Consider the following 23,423-nt stretch of genomic DNA (forward strand, 5'->3'; position numbering starts at 1 on the left):
GGAGGCTGAGGCAGGAGAATCACTTGAACCCAGGAGGCGGAGGTTGCAGTGAGCCGAGATCACGCCACTGCACTCAAGCCTGGGCGACAGAGCGAGACTCCATCCCAAAACGAAAAAAACAAAAAAACAAGAGAGTATAAAGCCACATCAACTAATTGCAGCTGAGAACTTTATCTGGGTCCAGATTCAAACAAATTGTTTAAGAAAGTTATGACACAATTGGGGATTTGAACAAATATCAAAAACTTGATGATACTAAAGAATTGTTTGGCCAGGGGCAGTGGCTCACTCCTGTAATCCTAGCATTTTAAGAGGCCAAGGTGGGTGGGTGGATCACTTGAGCCCAGGAGTTCAAGACCAACCTGGGCAACATGGCAAAGCAAAAAATACAAAAAAATTAGCCAAGCATGATGGTGTGCGCCTGTGGTCCCAGCTGAGGTAAGAGGATCACCTAAGCCCTGGGAGATTGAGGCTGCGGTGAGCTGTGATCGCGTCACTGCACTCTAGCCTTGGAGACAGAGTGAGACACTGTCTTGAATAACAAATAATAATAACAGGAAGGGGAAGAGGTGGGAGTAGAGATGGAGCAGAATTGGCTATATATTAATCATCACTGGGACAGGGATGATAGATACATGGGGGTTCCTCATACCCTTCGGTACATGTCAGAAACTCCCCAAATTCAGAAAATAAAAGCAAAAAAAAGGTATTAGACAAGATCTAAAATAATACAGACCAATGGATAAACAGACCAATGGATAAACAGTGGCTATCTATGGCTTTCTTTAGATTACCTTTATATTCTTTTTTCTCTAACAAACATGAATTACTTTTATATTAGGAAAAAATGTTAGCTTTCAAAGAAGAAATACCTCAATTCTTCAGATATGCCAGGGTTTACAGGAACAGTATTTTGTTTTTTTGTTTTGTTTTGTTTTGTTTTGAGACAGAGTCTCACACTGTCGCCCAGGCTGGAGTGCAATGGCGTGATCTCGGCTCACTGCAACCTCCGCTTCCTGGGTTCAAGCGATTCTCCTGCCTCAGCCTCCCAAGTAGCTAGGATTACAAGCGCCCGCCACCACACCCAGCTATTTTTTTTGTATTTTTAGTAGAGACAGGGTTTCACCATGTTGGCCAGGCTGGTCTGGAACTCCTGACCTCATGATCTGCCCACCTCGGCCTCCCAAAGTGCTAGGATTACAGGCATGAGCCACCGTGCCCAGCCAGGAACAGCATTTTGTTGATCAGAAAATTATTAGTTTAATTCTACTAAAGAACCATGAAGTTTCTAGTAATTTTAAAATTTAATTGAAAGCAAAGTATATTTTACAGTTGATAAAGACTAGCTGAAAATTAATTCAAAGTGCATTTGGATTGACCACTGTAGTAGAAAGAAGAAAAATTAGCTTCAGGTTTCTACGGGCTAATATCCACTTAGATTCTAAGTCGGAAACTGGCTCACTAGATGTTAAATCTGCAGAGGAAACTAAATTGGGAGGTGTTGCAAACACCAAAGATGGTTAAGTGCAAACAGTCACATTAAAAATAAGATGCCAGTTAGAAAAAATGCGAATATATACAGAGAAAAATAATCTGTAGCTGACAATTCAGTAAGTGAAAAAAGGAAAAATTCTGAAGGGTAAAAGAGGACAGGTGCTAGGAGGGGCTCACTGCAAGAGTGAAAGTCAGGAACAGCAGGAAGGAAAACTGAATTCAACCCAGAGAACAATATCAACTCCACACATGCAGAAAAGGCAAATCAGATATGAGGAGATAAAATCCAGGAAAAGGGGAACTCCCCAGAAAAAGGAAAGGGTGCTAGAGAGATCTGGACTATTACCAAAGACTTGATTTGCTGGCAAAACAAACAAACAAACAAACAAACAAACATACTAACACACCCAATTTCCCCTTCTGGGATGTAATCAGGAGTTATCACTATAGTTTTTTTGAAAAAGCATAGATATTCTTCATCTACTTAGTAGTGAAACAAATATTCTCTGGTAGCAACCGGCTCTTATTAGACCTATTTTTTTTTTTGAGACGGAGTTTTGCACTTGTCACCCAGGCTGGAGTGCAATGACGCAATCTTGGCTCACTGCAACCTCAGCCTCCCGAGCAGCTGGGATTAAAGGCGTGCACCACCATGCCCAGTTAATTTTTGTATTATTAGTAGAGACAGGGTTTCACCATGTTGGTCAGGCTGGTCTGGAACTCCTGACCTCAGGTGATCCGCCCTCCTTGGCCTCCCAAAGTGCTGGGATAACAGGCGTGAGCCACCGCACCTGATCTTACTAGACCTATTAAGTCCTACTCCAGCATTTCACAAGTCATAGGGTCAAAATACTGAGTGAAGGCATATTTACATAGGATTTTTCCCTTGCTGGAACAAGGACCAAATATTTAATATTATCTACTTCTAGGGAGATCAAAGAGTTTAGAATTTAATTCACCCATCACAATACTGTGAAATTAGGAAGAAGGAAATAACCACTTTACAGATGAGAAAAAAATTAGACCCCAAAAGCTAAATGAGTACAGAATAATGTATCCATCTACATGGGAAAAGCAAAGCTAAGGATTAAGTCACCCAATGGTAAAATTTCTCTTTCCAAATACTTAATCACATGCCAGTGTTCAGTATCATCCAATTATAATATCTCCTGATATGGTTTGGCTGTGGTCCCTACCCAAATCTCATCTTGAACTGTAGTTCCCATAATTACCACGGGTCATGGGAGGTACCCAGTGGGAGGTAATTGAGTCATGGGGGCAGGTCTTTCCCAAGCTGTTCTCATGATAGTGAATAAGTCTCATGAGATCCAATGGTTTTATAAATGGGAGATCCCCTGCACATGATCTCTTGCCTGCCGACATGTACAACATGGATTTGCTTCTTCTTTGCCTTCTGATTGTGAGGCCTCCCCAGCCATGTGGAACTGTGAGTCCATTAAACCTCTTTCCTTTATAAATTACCCAGTCTCAGGTATGTCTTTATTAGCAGCATGAGAACAGACTAATATACCTCCTATAGGATGAACCTACTAAATACATACATTTCGAATATTATTTGTCCCCATATTTAAGAACAATGTTAATACTATTAAACCAAATGGGGCTAGGTGCAGTGGGTCATGCCTGTAATCTCTGCACTTTGGGAGGCAGAGGTGGGTGAATCATTTGAGGTCCGGAGTTCAAGACCAGTCTGGCCAACATGGTGAAACCCTGCCTCTACTAAAAATACAAAAATTAGCTGGGCGTGGTGGCAGGCGCCTGTAGTCCCAGCTACTTGGGAGGCTGAGGCAGGAGAATTGCTTGAACCCGGGAGGCAGAGGTTGCAGTGAGCCAAACTCGCACCATGAACTCCAGCCTGGGCGAAAGAGCGAGACTCCGTCTCAAAACAAAAAACAAAAAACCAAAAACCCAAATGGTAATCCTGACCAGATATTTCAGTCTCCCCAAAAGAAAAAAGAAAATTGAAAATTTCTGAATATTAACAGGGTCTGTTATCTACACAGGCCTGCAAGTTGAAGGTATCTCAAGAGTCTGAAATAAATCACCAAAAACCCCAGATTACAAGTACCATATTTAAAATCATCAGAATTCTGTACAAAATTATTTTAAAAATTTAAGGATTTTCCAATTAATATATTCTCTGTCTATGAATCTGCCCAGAAGCAGTTTTAAACTGAAGTCTATGACTCATTCAATTTCTTTTTCTTTTCTTTTTTCTTTTTTTGAGATACAGTCTCACTCTGTTGCCCAGGATAGAATAAAGTGGCATGATCTCGGCTCTCTGCAGCCTCAACCTCCTGGGCTCAAGTGATCCTCCTACCTCAGCCTCTTGAGCAGCTGGGACTACAAGTGCACACCACCGTGCCTGACTCATTTTTTTTTTTTTTTGTATTTGTAGAGACAGGGTTTCACCATCTGGTCTAGACGCCCAGGCTGGTCTAGAGCTCCTGCGCTCAAGCACTCCACCCGCCTCAGCCTCCCAAAGGGCTGGGATTACAGGCATGAGTCACCACACCCAGCCAAACTCACTCAATTTCAAAGGATCACAAATTAAAATGGAGAAATTTTCCTCCAGCTTAAACAAGGCCTGAGCTCAATTTGATTCTCTCTGATATATTTAGGGGAAAGTTGGTTCAGCTTTGTTCACAACAGGCATTGCTGAGAATGAACAACACAAATCCACTTTCAGAATCTGGAAAACACTATCCATGCTGAATAAACCTCTGTAATTCCAAAATAAATTTCTTTCTTTTTTTTTTTTTTTTTTTGAGATGGAGTCTCAGTCTGTCATTCAGGCTGGAATGCAGTGGCGTGATCTCAGCTCACTGCAACCTTAGCCTCCCAGGTTCAAGTGATTCTCCTGCCTTAGCCTCCTGAGTAGCTGGAATTACAGGTGCCCACCACCACGCCTGGCTAATTTTTGTACTTCTAGTAGAGATGGGTTTTGCCATGTTGGCAAGGCTGGTCTTGAACTCCTGAGCTCAGGTGATCTGCCCGCCTCAGCCTCCCAAAGTGCTGAGATTACAGGCATGAGCCACTGCTCCCGGCCCCAAACAATTTCTAAAAATTTAAGTTATTCCTTCCCAGTCAATAATATAATGTCACTTTAAATTATAGTATTTCCACATACATACTGATATCTGATTTTATTTAAAAAAAATAAGCAGTCATATCTTTATTTCACCAATGAAGAACTCTTCTAAACTAGAATGTTTATAGGAATTTCAAAAAGCAACGGTTGACAGTTTCCTCTTCTTTCAAGAACTGAAATCCACCAGGTGCAATGGCTCATGCCTGTAATCCCAGCACTTTGGGAGGCCAAGGCAGGCGGATCACTTGAGGCCAGGGGTTCGAGACTAGCCTAGCCAACAAGGTGAAACCCTGTCTCTACTAAAAATACAAAAATTAGCTGGGCATGGTGGCACATGCCTATAATCCCAGCTACTCAGAAGGCTGAGGCATTAGAATCACTTGAGCCCGGGAGGTGGAGGTTGCAGTGAGCCGAGATAGCGCCACTGCATTCCAGCCTGGGTAACAGAGGGAAACTGTCTCAAAAAACAAACAAACAAAAAAAGAACCGAAATCATGCCTACTCTTTCACTTCTCGTCTGTGTGTCATACAGGATGCCTCCCTTTTCTTTCATTTCTTTCTTTTTTGAGACAGGGTCTCACTCGGTCGCCCAGGCTGGAGTGCAGTGGCACAAACACGACTCACTGCAGCCTCAAACTCCTGGGCTCACACAATCCTCCCACCTCAGTCCTCCAATTAGCTGGGACTACAGGCACATGCCACTACGCCCAGCTATTTATTTATTTATTTATTTATTTATTTTTTGAGACGGAGTCTGGCTCTGTCGCCCAGGTTGGAGTGCAGTGGTGCAATCTTGGCTCACTGCAACCTCCACCTCCCAGGTTCATGCAATTCGCCTGCCTCAGCCTCCCAAGTAGCTGGGATTACAGGCGCCCACCACCACACCTGGCTAATTTTTATATTTTAGTAGAGACAGGGTTTCACGATGTCAGCCAGGCTGGTCTCAAACTCCTGACCTCAGGTGATCCACCCACCTCGGCCTCCCAAAGTGCTGGGATTACAGGCGTGAGCTACCATGCCTGCCCTTTTTTGGTTTTGTTTTGTTTTAATAGAGAAGGAGTCTCACCATGTTGCCCAGGCTGACCTCAAACTCCTGAGCTCAAGCCATTCTCTCACCTTGGCCTCCCAAAGTACTGGGATTGTAGGCGTGAGCCACTGTGCCCAACCAGAAGATTCTATTTAGGATCTATCTTTATGTCATAGTTTTTTGGAATTATATACAGAGTCACTGACAGGTTGGGAAGTAAAACGGAACCAAGAAAAACCTCTGGAAAAACCTTCAGGGAAAGAAATGAACTAATAAATAATTATTTACAGTTTTCAAAATGTTCACTAAACTTTCCAGCATTCATAAAAATGGACTGGAAGAAGGCCTAGAGGTTCCTCACTGTTTTACAATCTTTAGGCTATCAAAACTAAATACCACAAACACTTAAAAGCACTTAGAAACAAAGATGCTATACTTTGCACATACTTTTCATGAATCTTCAAGACTCGGTGAACTATAGGAATCTCTCTTCCTTCTATCCTAAAAACAACAATTTCTCCCACTCGTATGGGATCTTCAACTCGATTTGTTAGAAAGAGAAGATCTCCTCTATGAAATGCAGGTTCCATGCTGCCACTGGAAGGGAAAGAAGAATATAACAGCAAAAACAAAGTATGAGATTAAATGTACTTTCCAAATTAGATATTCAACAAAATAAAAAATATCACTTTTGGAGTATACTCAATACCCTAACAACTATATCAACAGAAATGTGTATTGTTCTCAAAATATGGTTTCCTCAGACTAAAAAGTTACGCCAAAGGATTTTTGTTTTAGTTATTAACCTTCACTAACTAGTTCCATTTCAAGTATCACTAGTCAAAGAAGCTTAAATCTTGAAAAGGTCAGTGTTACTAATTCCTTAACCTTTTAAAATTTCAAATGACAAACAGAATATAAAAGAATGAACTTTAAAACAATGCCCTTATTCTCACTTCATCTGAAAACACTAAACATATTCAGATATGCAAATGAGAACTGGATCATCTTCCTCTGCCATTTATAAAGATAACAGCCAAGATGACCTTATATGTTCAACTCATTTAGAAGGAAAAATGGCTCATCAAGTCAAGGAACAGCCAGCTACAGAGATAATGCTTGTGTTATCAATTTACTTATTTTAAAAAGAGAAAAAAAGAAAACCAAGGAATAAGCAGAGATTTTTGCCTAAGAATTTCCGAAGCCAGGAAAAGATTCAATTCCATGGTAACAAGTAAGACTAACTTCTACAGAGTATCTTCTTACCTCTTACCTCTTCCATCCTACGCCAAGTGCTAAAAAGGTCCTAAGATATTTGCACTAATTTATGAACCCCTTTTTATCTATAAAGAAGTAGCCCATCAGTCTTTTTCAGAAACTCAAGCTCCGGTTTTCTATAACAACAGCTTAAGTAAGAATAGAAAGACAAGAAATAAAGTTCAATGCAGGAATAAGTACAAACTCCAAACACTTTTGTTTAAAGACTCTCTTCCCTCTATGTAAAGGGATATGGCAGTGGGTCTCAAATTTTGCTGCACATTGGAATGACCTGAGGGACTTTTAAAAAATCTCAGCCAGGTGCAGTGGCTCACACCTGTAATTCCAGCACTCGGGAGGCCGAGGTGGGCAGGTGACCTGAGGTCAGGAGTTCGTGACCAGCCTGACCAACACAGTGAAACCCAGTCTCAACTAAAAATACAAAAATTAGGTGAGCATGGTGGCGCACGCCTGTAATCCCAGCTACTCAGGAGGCTGACGCAGAAGAATCACTTGAACCCAGGAGGCGGAGGTTGAATGGGCTGAGATTGCGCCATTGCACTCCAGCCTGGGCAATACAGTGAGACTCTGTCTCAAAAAAGAAAAAAAAAAAAAAGAAGAAGAAGAAAAGAAAGAAAAGAAAAGAAAAGAAAAGAAACTGGGGGCCAGGCACGGTGGTTCAAGCCTATCATCCCAGCACTTGGGAGGTTGAGTGGGGAGGATCACTTGAGATCAGGAGTTCAAGACTCAGTCTCTGTAAAAAAAAAATTAGCCAAGTGTGATGGCACACTCCAGTCTGGGCGATGGAGGGAGGCCCTGTGTTAAATGTTCTTATCACAAAAACATAGAAAGGGAAGAAACTTTTGAAAGTGATGAATATATTCACTTGCTTGATTGTGATGATGGTTTCACAGGAATATACTTACCTGCAAATTGATCAAGTTGTATACATTAAATATGTACAGCTTTTTGTATGTCAATCATATCTCGATAATTTGGTTAAAAAAGAGTAATCTAAGTACTATTACTTAGGTTCTAGATAATGTTAATGCACTATTACTTAGATTCTAGATAATATTAATAATTCCATTTATTTTAAATATGCACTCCATTATCTCCAGAAAAGATTTGGGCTTACAAAATTAAGCCCAAAATATGACAAAACTGTAATGTTTCTTTTCTTTTTTTTTTTTTTTTTTTGAGACAAAATTTCAATCGTCACCCAGGCTGGAGTGCAATGGAGCGATCTCCGCTCACTGCAATCTCCGCCTCCTAGGTTCAAGCAATTCTCCTGCCTCAGCCTCCTGAGTAGCTGGGACTACAGGCGCCTGCCACCACGCCCAGCTAATTTTTGTATTTTTAGTAGAGATGGGGTTTCAACATGCTGGCCAGGCTGGTCTCGAACTCCTGGCCTCAAGTGATCTGCCCGCCTTGGCCTTCCAAAGTGCTGGGATTACAGGTGTGAGCCACCACACCCAGCCTATAATGTTTCAGTCAAACAACCAAGTGGTAATTCTCTAAAAACGAGTTACTAAATTAGGTTTTAAAATCACTAAGAGTGGTTGCGCATGGTGGCTCATGCTTGTAATCCCAGCATGTTGGGAGGCCAAGGTGGGAGGATCCTTGAACCCAGGAGTTCAAGACCAGACTGGGCAACACAGTGAGATCCTATCTGCTACGGTTTGGCTGTGTCCCCACCCAAATCTCATCTTGAATTCCCACGTGTTTTGGGAGGGACCCAGCAGGAGGTAACTGAATCATGGGGCAGGTTTTTCCTGTGCTGTTCTAGTAACAGTGAATAAGTCTCACGAGATCTGATGGTTTTAAAAAGGGGAGTTCCCCTGCAAAAGCTCTCTTCTCTTGTCTGCTGCCATGTGAGACCTGCCTTTCACCTTCTGCCATGATTGTGGGGCCTCCCCACTCACGTGGAACTGTAAGTCCAGTAAACCTCTTTCTTTCGTAAATTGCCCAGTCTTGGGTACGTCTTTATCAGCAGCATGAAAATGGACTAATACACCGTCTCTACAAAAAAATTAAAAAATTAACCAGGCATGGTGGGGCAGGCCTGCAGTCCCACCTGCTCAGGAGGCTAAAATGGAAGGATCCCTTGAGACCAGTAGGTGGAGTCTGCAGTGAGTTATGACGGCGCCACTGCACTCTATCCTGGGTAACAGAGCGAGACTCCATCTTTAAAAAAAATATTCACTAAGAGTATGAGTGCAAAGATAGGGAAGGAAGCAGAGTGGAAAAAAAAAATTCAGTACTATTTGTCACCATACCATTGAAGGCATGGTATTAATGCCTTCAAAATTCCTGGAGTCTAGTTTAGAAGCGATATTTAAAGGTCAGCAGGAAACTTGGAAATAATTAGTGATGATTCTATCCTGACATTGAGAACATGCTACAGAAAAACTCTTAATTTGTGGAAGTACTATAACATCTAATGAACTAACAACTAAATATCAGGCCTGGTGTATCAAAATGAGGAGTATAAAAAGACAGAAGAATTTCAGGAAAATAAAGTACAACGAGACACTTTATTAAGGGATGTGACAAAAACAAACCTTAACATGGTAACCTTTTTGTAGAAAGGTCATGAGCCCTTTGGAGTTCTGAATGGAAATGCCTAACAAAGTAAGAATTTCTTTTCTCTCTTTTTTTTTGGAGACAGGGTCTCGCTCTGTCACCCAGGCTGAAGTGCAGTGGTGCAATCACAACTCACTGCAGGCCTCAACCTCTAGGGCTTAGGTGATCCTCCCACCTCAGCCTCCCGAGTAGCTGAGACTACAGGTCCATGCCACCACACCCGCTAATTTTTGTATTTTTTGTGGAGACAGGGTTTCACCATGTTGCCCAAGCTAGTCTCAAATTCCATAGCTCAAGCAATCCGCCTGCCTCAGCCTCCCAAATTGGTGGGATTACAGGCATAAGCCACCGTGCCCAGCCTGAGAATTTCTTACAACTGATAAGTAGTGACTAATTTTCTTCCAGGCCCTTTTCTGGAAAAGAGTAGTTTCTAAAAGAATGATATGCCAGTTATTTCATATCTCAATTTTTCTCCCAAGTAATGCCATGCAATTCCATGCCTTGAAAGGAAAAACTGTTACCTGAGCACCACTACAATTGGACTTTCACTTCCAGTTATTACCATTAACCCCTTCCAGATCATTAGTGCCGATGAGACAATCATTCCAAAATTTAGGACTTGATAATAGAGCTGCAAGAACAAAAGAGAAGAGATCAGATCCACCATTATCCCCACTTCGGAAAGCAACTGAAAGCAGTAACAATTTGAAAGTTTCAAGCAGTACTATTAGGACAACTACAGTTCTGAGACATTCTTTAATACATTATAATAATTATGGCATCAGCATATCAAAACAGGCCCCCCTTCTTTCACCCAAAGCACCCTGCTCCATTTTGTTTGGTAAAACATCAGTTACATTTATATAACACCATATTATTTTAAGAACATTTCACACAAGTTATTTCATTTGGGCTCCATAATCATTCAGCTTAAATTTATCACTCATGCTACTTACCAGCCAAGAGTAATCTGTCTCTGCTTCTGAACTCCTCTATTACTTTTTCTTTTTCTTTTTTTTTTTTTTTTTGAGATGGAGCCTCGCTCTTGCTCAGTCACCCAGGCTGGAGTACAGTGGTGCCATCTCAGCTCACTGCAACCTCCATCTCCTGGGTTCAAGAAATTCTCCTGCCTCAGCCTCCCGAGTCACTGGGACTACAGGCATGCGTCATCACGCCCAGCTAATTTTTTTGAATTTTTAGTAGAAACTGGGTTTCACCAGGTTGATCAGGCTGGTCTCGAACTCTTGACCTCAAATGATCTGCCCACCTCCACCTCCTAAAGGGCTGGGATTACAGGCATGAGTCACCACACCCGGCCCTCTTACTTTTCTACTATACTTATCCCTTGATAATCATGGGAATAGTTAATGACATTTAACTCTACCTTCTCATTTTACAGTTAAGGAAACTGTCTTGAAAAGAGGAGACTTCACCAAGTCCTAAGCTTATCAGTCACATAGTCAAGACTTGAAGGTCAGCCTTCTTACTAAATTTCCAGTACTCCAACAAATTCTAAAATTCTGTGACTTGAATAAACAGATAAAACACCAGACGGGATTTCAATTTCAAATAAAGAAAATTCAGAACACGTGGAAAAAGGCAAAAAAATTACAAAATCAGATAAGATAAATAATATGAGCTAACTGTTTTGGGCCAAGGCTGGAAAAAGTATAGAGAGGATGACTAGACACCATGGCAAATAGTTCAAGGAAAAAGCTGGTACTGGAAAGTACTGGGAGAAATCTGAAAAAGCATATATTAAGGTCCAACTATGAAGAAACTTAAACACAGGACTGAAACTGTGGATCTAACAAAATATTAGTAATATAAAGTGAAAAAACAGAAGTTTCAAAAGGTCTTACTCTGTTGCCCAGGCTGGAGTGCAGTGGCACAATCACAGCTCACCGCAGCCTCCAACTCCTGGGCTCAAGCAATCCTCCCACTTCAGCCTCCCGAGTAGCCAGACGTGGTAATTTTTGTATGTTTTGTAGGGATGAGGTTTCGCCATATTGCCCAGGCTGATCTTGAACTCCTGGGCTCAAGCAATCCGCCTACTTCAGCCTCCCAAAGGGCTGGGATTACAGGTATGAGCCACCATGCCTGGTCACTTTTGTTAATATTTGCTTGTGGACATTCTACACAACTGTCCTAGTCTCTTCAAAAATCCAATGTCATTCAATGTCATGGAAAAAAAGGTGGAAGACTGTTCTAGATTAAAAAGTACTAAAGAGATATAACAACCAAATGTAACGCACAAACTTTGGTTTCTTTGCTGTTTTTTTCTTCTCATTCAGTTCTAATAATGCACAAACTTTGGCTGGATCTTGGTTCAAAAAAAAAGAGCATAAGAAAAAATCTGAACTATAAAAGATATTTTGGGGTGAACTGGGGAAACTCAAAATATGATTTGAATATTAAATGACATTAGGAAATTCATGTTTTCCTTTTTTTCTCTTCTTTTTTTTTTTTTGAGACAGGGTCTTGCTCTATCACACAGGCTGGAGTGCAGTGACATGATCTCAGCTCACTGCAACCTCTACCTCTCAAGTTCAAGTGACTCTCGTGCCATAGCCTCCCAAGTAGCTGGGATTACAACGGGCATGCATCATCACGCCCGGCCAATTTTTGTATTTTTAGTAGAGACGGGGTTTCACCATGCTGGCCAGACTGGTCTCAAACTCCTGGCCTCAAGCAATCCACCCGCCTTGACGTCCCAAAGTGCTGGGATGACCGATGTGAGCCACTGTACCCGGCCTCTAATTTTCTTAAATTATGTGATAATGGTGTTGTGGTTATGTGGAATACTATCCTTATCACAGGAGATGCATATTAGTAGTAGTTAGCTAGTAGTTGTAGTTTCATATCTGCAACTCATTTTCAAGTGATTCAGCAAAAAAAAAATTCTATATATGCACACACACATAAGTATACATAGAACAAATATGGCCAAAATGCTAATAATTGTTGGATCTGTGCGACAGATTACAGGTGTTCCCTGTACTGCTTTTTCAATTTTTTCTGAAAAATTCCAAAAAATGCATAGAAAAAATGGAAGAAGCCAGGTGCAGTGGCTCACATCTGTAATCCCAGCAATTTGGGAGGCTGAGGTGGGTGGATCACTTGAGGCCAGAAGTAGGAGACCAGCCTGGCCAACATGGCGAAACCCCATCTCTACTAAAAACACAAAAATTAGCTGGGTGTGGTGGGACATGCCTGTAATCCTAGCTACTCAAAAGGCTGAAGCACAAGAATCACTTGAACCCAGGAGACGGGGGTTGCAGTAAGCTGAGATCGCACCACTGCACTCCAGCCTGGGCAACTGAGCAAGACTCTCTCAAAAAAAAAAAAAAAAGGAAGAAAATAAAATAAATGTTAGTTGTTATATTTGGGGGTGTAATACTAGGCAATTCTTATTTATTTCATTTTGATCATCTACATTTTCTACTTCTTCCCTTTTTAAATCAATTGTTATTTTTAATCAAAACATTATACACACATACATACAAGAATATGTAAAAAAAGCAATATCCTAGCCATGGCAGGCCACCTACATCAACCATTTTCATCTCTTCTAGCTATTCATTCTGGCGTTTACCCCAACCACTCTAAAAACTGTTTGTTTACTTTCATACTAGGGTGTTAATGCATGATGTTCAAAATGTACAATGAGGGGCTAGGCACAGACTCATGCCTGTAATCCCAACACTTTGGGAGGCTGAGGTGGGAGGATCACTTGAGCCTAGGAGTTCGAGACCAGAAAGCAAGACCTTTATCTCTACAAAAAAAAAAAATACAAAAAAAGGCCGAGTGCAGTGGCTCACGCCTGTAATCCCAGCACTTTGAGAGGCCGAGGCAGGCGGATCACAAGGTCAGGAGTTCCAGACCAGCCTGGCCAACATGGTGAAACCCCATCTCTACTAAAAATACAAAAATTAGCCAGGCGCAGTGGCGTGTGCCTGTAATCCCAGCTACTCGGGAGGCTGAGGCAGGAGAATTGCTTGAACCCGGGAGGTAGAGGTTGCAGTGAGCTGAGATCGCACCATTGCATTCCAGCCTGGGCGACAGAGCAAGACTCCATCTAAAAAAAAAAAAAAAAAGAAGGTAGAGGAAAATTTAGCACACTAAATAGAGATGTGGATGATTAAAAAAAAATATCCAGAGGCTGGGCTCGGTGGCTCACGCATGTAATCCCAGCACTTTGGGAGGCCAAGGCGAGCAGATCACCTGAGGTTGGGAGTTCGAGACTAGCCTGCCCAACATGGAGAAACCCCCGTGTCTACTAAAAATACAAAATTAGCTGGGCTTGGTGGCACATGCCTGTAATCTCAGATACTCGGGAGGCTGAGGTGGGAGAATCGCTTGAACCTGGGAGGCGGAGGTTGCAGTGGGCCGAGATCGCACCATTGCACTCCAGCCTGGGCAACAAGGGCGAAACTCCATCTCAAAATAAAAAAAAGAAAAATTAGCTGGGTGTGGTGGTGCATGCCTGTAGTCCCAGCTCCTTGGAGGCTGAGGCAGGAGAATCACTTGAACCCAGGACGTAGAGGCTGCAGTGAGCTACGATTGCCCCACTGCATTCTAGCCCAGGTGCCAGAGCAAGACTGTGTCTCAAAAAATAAATACAATTGTGATGAGGAATCCAGCTCTCTTGTACCATTTTCTATTTTCTCCCTACGATTAACCTGTTTTTCCTGCATACTTTTCAAAAACGTTTCAAGTTTCATATTCTTCACACTTGATCTTAGCCAAAAGGCCGAGAAGCGATCAAGTTTCATATTCTTATAAATGCACAGTTAATCTCTGAAAAGACAGACAAGAAACTGGAGAAAAGGAACCAGGAGTCAAGGTGGAAGAAAAATATTTTCTGATATACATACTTCACGTTTTTACAGTTTTTACTATATGCAAGTATCACCTGTTCAAAACTAAACTGTTTTGGTTTATTTTTTTAAGTCCATGCTAATGGCCAGAACACTATTTTTCTAGCATTCCAATGAAGCACGGTGTACTCAATCAATGTAATTAATCAATTTCCACAAAAGGAAATATGAACATTTTCACAGAGACAATTAGAAATATTTGCTGTTCTTTCAGTAATAGAGTGATGTGAGCACACGGATAATCTGAAACCTACTTTGACACTCACATTTACAGGTAAGGAAACTGAGGCACAGAGAAGCTAAGCGACATGCTCATGGCTGCTTATCTACTGGTTGGCAGAGTAGCACTATTAGAACTCTGGCCTCCTAAATTCTACGTTTTCAAGATGGTGGCTTTTTAAAAGACAAAATGGGTCTTCTTATTCTGAAGGCTGAATTGAAGACGTGGAGTGGGACATGATAGAAGTAGGAAAACTAGCTTCTAAGACACAATTATGTCAACCAGAAGATAAACAGTGAGGAATTCAGTTAAGACTCAAATTTCCAACTTTCTGCACTAAAAATATCACCTACAGTACTGGTTAGGACAATAGATTCTGGGCCCTAATTCAGAACCTCTGAGGAAGGGGTTGTAGGATTCTACAATGTATATAGCTCCACAATCCCTTACTCAAAACCCTTGGGGGTCAGATGTGTTCCAGGATTCAGAATGGCTGTGATTTTGAAAAGGTAATACTTGCATGTACCCTATGTTACATATACTCTTAGCAGGGTTTATGGCAATATCCCAATATCAAACACATTAAGATTTTGGCAGCAAAACAAAAATTCACACTGAAGTAAATAAAAACTAAAAACAAAACAAAACAAAAAAAACCCCGCATTTCACATCTATTTTGTTGAGGAAAAAAAATTTCCATTTTCAAAAGGGCTCGGTTATAGAGTTGCAGAAGTTACCTAATTAGACATTTAATAAGATAACTGCTATTTAAAAGAAAAATGCCCACCGGGTGCAATGGCTTATGCCTATAATCCCAGCACTTTGGGAGGTCAAGGTGGGAGGACTGCTTGAGCCCAGGAGTTCGAGTTCAGCCTGGGCAACATAGTGAGATCCCTATCTCTAAAAAAAAATAACAAAATTTAAAAATTAAGAAAAAAAAAAGTGCCAGCCAAGGCAACATAGCAAGACCCTGTCTCTTAAAAAAAAAAAAAATTAATTAGCTGAGTGTGGTGGCACACACCTGTAGTCCCAACTACTTAAGAAGCTGAGGTAGGAGGATTGCTTGAGCCCAGGAGGTTGAGGCTGTAGTGAGCTGTGACAGCACCACTGCATTCTAGCATGGGCAACAGTGTGAGATCTTGTCTCAAAAAATAATAATACAATAAAAATGAACAAGTTAAAATATATAATTTCCTATGTTCTTGCAAGAAAGGTCACTATCCCAGCCATAATTATCCTTCTCCTTTTTCTCAGACATATAATACTTTTATTATGGAATTATTATTGTGAAATGTAGCTAATCATCAAGATCATCTTCCTCATTTTTGTTAGAGAAAGAGGTTAAAGTTCCTGATTATGTATAACTGGTATGTTCCTTAAAAGGTACCTATTTGTATACTGCTAAGTCAATCTGCAAGCCAAAACCTAGACAGAAGCACACTATTTGCTAAAACAAACATTGTATCTGAGCAAAAGATTGAAAAGTGTCATACTCTTCTCCCTTTCTTTTTACCCTCTCTTTTCCTGCCAACAGTCTTTACTCAAAAGTCAAACATATTGCCTCCCTAGCCCCTACTTTCTTTATCACTATGTCTGAATGCTTAGGAATGTATATAATTGGAAAAAAAGTGTTGCCTCTTTCTGTATTGGCAGAAATAAGGTGGCAGCTACCTAACCTCATATCATCTGACCACATCAAGCTAACTATTAATAAAGATATTGCAACATATGTAGAATAATAACCACAGAATTGAATAGCCTTATTATTTTTTTCTAAGAAATGACCAGAACAATATTTCTTCAATGCTCAAGGTGAAACTAGAAAAGAATGATATCAAAGTTCTATATAATATCTCTCAGCAGCTGTGATATAGGGATTTGTGTTTACTATTCTTTTTTTTCTTTTTAGGAAGTATTGTGTAGAGCCTTCCCCCAAACTTCTGTGACTAGAATAAGCCACAAGACAATTTATAATCCACTCTAAGTAATATATAATAAGAAATTAAGAAAAACCTAACACAGAAAATTCAGCAAGATAAAAGTTGATAATAATTTTAAATACTATAATTTAATGGGCTACCATCTAGAAGCTACATCCTGTGTATTTACTGATCACAATGATCAAATACACCATTGTGCTTCCTATTCTTGTAAGAGATATTTGAAGTTCAACATATAAGATATGTTCATAGAAATCAGAAGCAAAAATGTGTCTTAGAGCTACAAAATAGCAGTTGGCCTAAGTCTTAAATTCCATTTATCTTAAGACCTCAAATTAAGGGACTCATTAATCCATAATCACAATTCTCCTGCTTTCTAACTCATGAAAGGAGAAATCAGAAGCTAGATATTACAGAAGGTATACTGATAGCAGCTAGAAGTGAAATTGACGGTGCTGAAAAAATTCAAATATCTTCAAATGGACACTATTATTGTGACCCAATAAAATCAATGCAAGACCTGGAATGAATCTTAAATGATAATTTTTTAAATTCCTAATAGTCTAAATAAGCATACCATCATTAAAACAATTTTCACTTTAAAAATCTGTTAAATCTTTTAAAATCTGACAAGTGAAAACATATTTAACATATACAAACACATGTACAGCAGCTTCCCTCATAATAGCCTCAAACCGGAAATAACTCAAATGCCCATCAACAGATGAATTCAGGCTCACTGGAACATTTTGGATTTTGGATATTTCAGATTTGGGATGTTCAACCGGTAAAATGCAAATAGAAGTATTCCAAAATAAAAAAAAAGTCCAAAATACTTCTGGCCCCAAGCATTTCAGATAACAGATACTCAACCTGTACATAAATCGTAGTATTTCCACAAAATGGAATACTACTCAGGAATACAAAGGAATTAACTATTGACACATGCAACATAGGTGAATTTCCAAAATATGCTGTCCTGGCCAGGAGTGGTGGCTCATGCCTATACTCCCAGCACTTTGCGAGGCCAAGGAGGGCAGATCACTTGAGGCCAGGAGTTTGAGACCAGCCTGGCCAACATGGCGAAACCCCGTCTCTACCAAAAATACAAAATTTAGCCAGGCGTGGTGGCACGTGCCTGTGGTCCCAGCTGCTCGGGAGGTTGAGGTGGGAGGGTGACTTGAACCTGGGAGGCAGAGGTTGCAGTGAGCTGAGATCACACCACTGCACTCCAGCCTGGGCAACAGAGCAAGACTCTTGTCTCCAAAAAAAAAAACAGGAAACAAAAAAAACAAAATATGCTGTTCCAGCCAAAATGAGTTAAAGAGACCAAATTTACCTTCCTGCCTGAAATAACTAAAACACTGGACAAAATATATGAAACAAGGGTTTTCGGACATTGGCTATATGACTGTGTTCAGGTAGTAAGGACTGTGATTACTTAGAAAGGGGAAACAAAGAAGGTGAGACCTACAACTGCCTCAACTTGTAGATCGGAGAATTTCCAGACCACAGGGCAAAGGAGAAATGCAGACAGAGCCTAGCAGTCTCCCTGACTTGAGGATAAAGAACTGGGGAGTTCAGCCAGGCACGGTGGCTCATGCCTGTAATCCCAGCTCCTTAGGGAGGCAGAGGCAGGAGGATAGCTTGAGCCCAGGAGTTCAAGACATGCCTGGGCAATACAGCAAGATCCCCGTTCTCCACGGAAAAAGAAAAAAACAAAGACACACACACACACAAAAAAGAACTGGGAGTTCAGGGAGGCAAAAGCAATGATCAGTGCATGCATGTGAGGGGACTCCTGAGGATGGAAAAACAACCACCTAAAAGCAGCGGATGGAACAATTCTCACAGCTCTTATGGCGTAAGAATAGTTTGTTTCTACCAGACAGAGTGGAAATCTTCACGGGGCTTTGGATTAGAGTACTCAGAAAGGTATTACTCACTTGTAGTGCAAAATTAACCACAGACTAAAGGCTGCTCTGGATCCATCTAACAAAGCTTCACAAGAGCTTGAGAAGACCAAACTGTTTCCAACTAACTTGCCTGTAACCCAGAATAAAGCTCAAGAATATTTATGCAAATCCAAAAATATCCAGCACCCAAAAAGGTAAAATTCACAAAGTCTGGCAACCAGTAAAAAACTACCAGACATGCAAAGAGGCAAGAAAATATGACCTATAATGAGAAAAATCAATAAACAGAAACAGACCCAGAAATGGCAGAAATTATAGGATTAGTAGAAAGGGATATTTGCTGGGCGAGGTGGCTTATGCCTGTAATCCCAGCACTTTAGGAGGCCAAGGCGGGCAGATCACATGGTCAGGAGTTCTAGACTGGCCTGGCCAACATGGTAAAACCCCATCTCTACTAAAAATACAAAAATTAGCCAGGCATGGTGGCGCATGCCTGTAGTCCTAGCTAATCAGGAGGCTGAGGCAGGAGAATTGCTTGAACCCAGGAGGTGGAGGTTGCAGTGAGCCGAGATCACACCACTGCATTCGAGCCTGGGTGACAGAGGAAGACTCTGTCTCAAAAAAAAAAAAAAAAAAAAAAAAGGTAGGGGAAAAGTTAGCACATTAAGTAGAGATGTGGATGATAGAAAAAATATCCAGAGGCCAGGCGCGGTGGCTCACACCTGTAATCCCAGCACTTTGGGAAGCCGAGGCAGGCAGATAACCTGAGGTTGGGAATTTGAGACCAGCCTGACCAACATGGAGAAACTCTGTCTCTACTAAAAATACAAAATTAGCCAGGCGTGGTGGCGCATGCCTGTAATCCCAGCTACTAGGGAGGCTGAGGTAGCAGAGTCACTTGAACCCAGAAGGCAGAGGTTGCAGTAAGCCGACATCATGCCATTGCATGTACTCCTACCTGGGCAACAAGAGCGAAACTCCATATCAAAAAAAAAAAAAAAAAAAAAAATCCAAGACCTAAATCAAACTTCTAGAGACAAAAAATAACAATGTCCGAAATAAACAGCAGACAGGTGAAAATAACAGCTGACTAGGCACCTCAGAAGAAAAGTTTAGCAAACTTGAAGTCATAACAATAGAAATTATCTCAAATGAAAAAGCAAATAGGAAAAAAAAAAAAAAAAAAGACTGAGCCAGGCATGGTGGCATGCACTTATAGTCCCAGCTACTCAGCAAGAGGCTGTAGTGGGAGGATCACTTGAGCCTATGAGTTTGAGACCAGCCTGGGCAACATAGCAAGACTCCATCTCAATAACAATAATAATAATAATATTTTTTTTGAGATGGAGTTTTGCTCTTGTTGCCTAGGGTGGAGTGCAATGGCATGATCCCAGCTCACTGCAACCTCCACCTCCCGGGTTCAAGCAATTCTCCTGCCTCAGCCTCCCAAGTAGCTGGGATTACAGGCATAATAGATACTTATATTTTATACTTATTGAGATCATGCCACTGCACTCCAGCCTGGGCAACAAAGCAAGACTCTGTTTCAAGAAAAAAAAATGTAAATGATCTAAATACTATACTTAGAAGTTAAATATTGTCCACTTGGATAAATAAAACAACGTTCAATTATATGCTGCCTACAAAAAATGCACTTTAAATATAAAGACACAAATATTGTGAAAGAAAAAAAGAGAAAAACACATATCATGCTTACATTAATCAAAAGAAAATTGAAGAAAAAAAAAGCAAGCTGGAGTGGTTGCATTAATATCATACAAAGTAGATTTTGGCCGGGCACAGTGGCTCATGCCTGTAATCCCAGCACATTGGGAGGCCGAGGTGGGCGGATCACAGGTCAAGAGATCGAGACCATCCTGGCCAACATGGTGAAACCCCATCTTCACTAAAAATACACAAATTAGCTGGGTGTGGTGGCGTGCGGCTGTAGTCTCAGCTACTTGGGAGGCTGAGGCAGGAGAATTGCTTGAACCCGGGAGGCGGAGGTGGCAGTGAACCGAGATCGTGCCACTGCACTCCAGCCTGGAGACACAGAGAGACTCTGTCTCAATAACAATGATAATGATAATAATAATAATAATAATAATAAGGAGGTAAGTTCATCATGAGAATGTAAAAATTCTAAACATTTCTGCAACTAATAACCCAGCTAATTTTTTCAAAAATTTTTGGCTGGGTGCAGTGGCTCACACCTGTAATCCCAGCACTTTGGGAGGCCGAGGTAGGCAGATCGCCTGAGATCAGGAGTTTGAGACCAGCCTGGCCAACATGGTGAAACCCCATCTCTACTAAAAATACAAAAATTAGCTGGGCGTGGTGGCGGGCACCCGTAATCCCAGCTACTCGGGAGGCTGAGGCAGGAGAATCACTTGAACCCGGGAGGCTCACTGCAACAGTGAGCCAAGATCGCATGCACCACTGCACTCCAGCCTGGGCAGCAAAAGCGAAACTCCGTTTCAAAAAAAAAAAAAAAAAAATTTTAGAGATGAGGTCTTGCTATGTTGCCCAGGCTGGTTTCAAACTCCTGGGCTCAACAATCGTCCTGCCTCAGCCTCCTGAGCAGCTGAGATTACAGACACAAGCAACAGTGCCCAGTTTATAAATATATTTATACCAATATATTACACAACTTTACATATTAAACAACTTTGATGAAGTAAGTCAATTCCTTGATACCAACTACCAAAATTCACTCAAGAAGAAATAGACAACCTGAATAGACCTACATATAATTTGAATTTATGGATTTAAAATCTTCCCACAAAGAAAACTCCAGGCTCAGATAATATTCACTGGCAAATTCCACCAGACATTTAAGGAAAACAATTCTAACAATTCTACACACTAACTCTTCCAGAAAATTGCAGAAAAGTGAATACTCCCCAACTTACTCTATTTATTTAGTAAGCCCATTTTAAGCCAGTTTTAAGTAAGGTTCCGCAACAGGTCCAAGCTTTGAAAGCTGTACTAGTACCTGGGATTACAGTAGTACCCACGTGACTCAGAAGATTTCATGATGACCGGTGTGTCTGTAATGGATAGGGATGCTATATGGAGCCTTCAGCAGTCCTTTATAAGTAAATGACAGGCAAGACCTTTGGGATTGGGGACAAAGCTATACTGTCCTTTGGAGAATTATTCTCCTCTTGAGTAACAGCTTTTAGTTTGCTAATGAGTTCTTGTAGAGACTAACAACTTGACCATGGGCCAAGTTACCATGTGACCTGAACTCCCTGACATGCACCGGATGCCTGGACGCTGTCAGATTCACCAAGCCATAAAATAGGGCATGCACAGCAGTAAGTACTCCATCATTAAGTGTAAGTGGTATACAGAAGACTGGGCTCAAGCATGTCCTGAAGACACGAGTAAATATGAGCAAGTGACTCAGATACCCATGGCTCCTAACGATGCTACCCTGCTTCCTCTCTCATCTTGCATTTACTGCCTCATGAGGAGCTCCCTCTGACAGCTGACTAAGGAAGACTTTAGGCCTGATTTGTGATGGTTCAACATAAACCCTCTAGCACTAACTGAAAGCAGACAGCTATAGCATTACAATCTCATGCAGGGTTGATCATGAAGGATTGTGAGGAAGAGAAATCCTCCCAATGGGCAGCTTCAAGCGATACAGCAGTTGTTCATTTTGCCTGGATGGAGAGATGACTACAGATGTAGATTTACATTGATTCAAAAATGACTAGCAGTTTGGCTGGATGGACAGCGACTTGGAAGGGACATCACTGGAAAGTTGAGACAAGAAGTCTGAGGAAGAGATATGTGGATGGAGCACTCCAAATATGTATATAGAATATGAAGATAATTGTGTGCCATATAAGTGCTCATCACAGAATTACCTCAGCAGAAGCTCTTAATAATCAGGTGAACAAAAATGACTTCTTCTGTGGATGTCAGTCAGCCTATTTCCCCAGCCACCTGTCTTACCCAACGGACTCATGACCAAAGTGGCTGCAGCAGCCAAAATAAAGGTTAGCAACATGGACTTCCACTCACCAAGACCTATTAGGTTCTAGCCAACACTGAGTGACTACCCTGCCAACCGCAAAAAACCAACACTGCCACCAATCCTGATGGCACGCTGATCATACTGGATCATTTCAATCATGAAAGGAACAGCAATTTCTTCTTGCTAGACTAAACTCCGGATATAGATTGGTCTTCCTTGTCCTTAGTATTTCTGTAAAAAAGCACCATCCATGATCTTACAGAATGCCTTATTCCTCATTGTGGTATCCCATACAACATTGCTTCTGACAGGGGGACTTACTTTATAGCAACTAAAACACAGCAGTGGGCAAGCAGTCATGGAATTCACTAGTCTTACTATGTCCCTCATCACCTTGAAGTAGCTGGCCTGAAATAATAGAATAGTAGGCCAGTTTTCGATTTATTGTCTCTCAACTCCAAATCCACCCTCCTTCCTTGTGTTACTCAAGCTGAATCCTATAAACACAAATCCTCTGCCAGCTAGCTTAATGTTAGGTTTAATTAATAAAGGGTATTGAAAGGCCACTGCAAAGCAACAGAGGGCTTCCCTTCCTGGTTTCAACATGATTTTATTCCACCTGATACCCAGTGGGTCTGTGTGTTGGAAGCCTGATAGTGCTCACCTCAGGGACCATCAAGGTTGACTCCAGCCCACACTCACTCTCTGCCAAATTTCTTAACCTTCCAGTAATTCACGACTATAAACCAGCTCCTGGTCACTACTCTGGCAAATGGTATTGCCATGATAGGTTGCATGTTCCTGTGGCAGCCAAACCCTCACCAAAAGGTCTGAATCTCAGGCTTGGGAGGGGTTTGGGGTAAGGTGCTTTCTTAGTTCTTTCTTTGTTCACTCTTCCTCGTCCTGGAGGATAGTAGCTGTTTTCTGCATATGCTACTTCTGGAGTCTTTTTTTTTTCTCTCTCTTTTTAAAGAGAAAGGGTCTCATTCTGTTGCCCAGGCTG

At 41.3% G+C, this 23,423-nt stretch overlaps 1 protein-coding gene across 4 annotated transcripts in view; it reads right to left on the reverse strand.

The window, feature by feature from the left end:
• Positions 1–23,423, reverse strand: part of SEC11A (SEC11 homolog A, signal peptidase complex subunit) — a 71,297-nt gene that overhangs the window by 12,094 nt on the left and 35,780 nt on the right. For all 4 annotated transcript variants that reach the window (XM_063596896.1, XM_008959586.5, XM_008959585.5 and 1 more), the window contains 2 exons: positions 9,998–10,107; positions 6,081–6,230 (listed from right to left, as the gene is read on the reverse strand). In XM_063596896.1, coding sequence (XP_063452966.1) covers positions 6,081–6,230; positions 9,998–10,107 — 260 coding nt within the window. The remainder of the gene's footprint in view (positions 1–6,080; positions 6,231–9,997; positions 10,108–23,423) is intronic.

The sequence above is a fragment of the Pan paniscus genome, chromosome 16, assembly GCF_029289425.2.
Source record: "Pan paniscus chromosome 16, NHGRI_mPanPan1-v2.0_pri, whole genome shotgun sequence".
NCBI classification, from domain to species: Eukaryota; Metazoa; Chordata; class Mammalia; order Primates; family Hominidae; genus Pan; species Pan paniscus.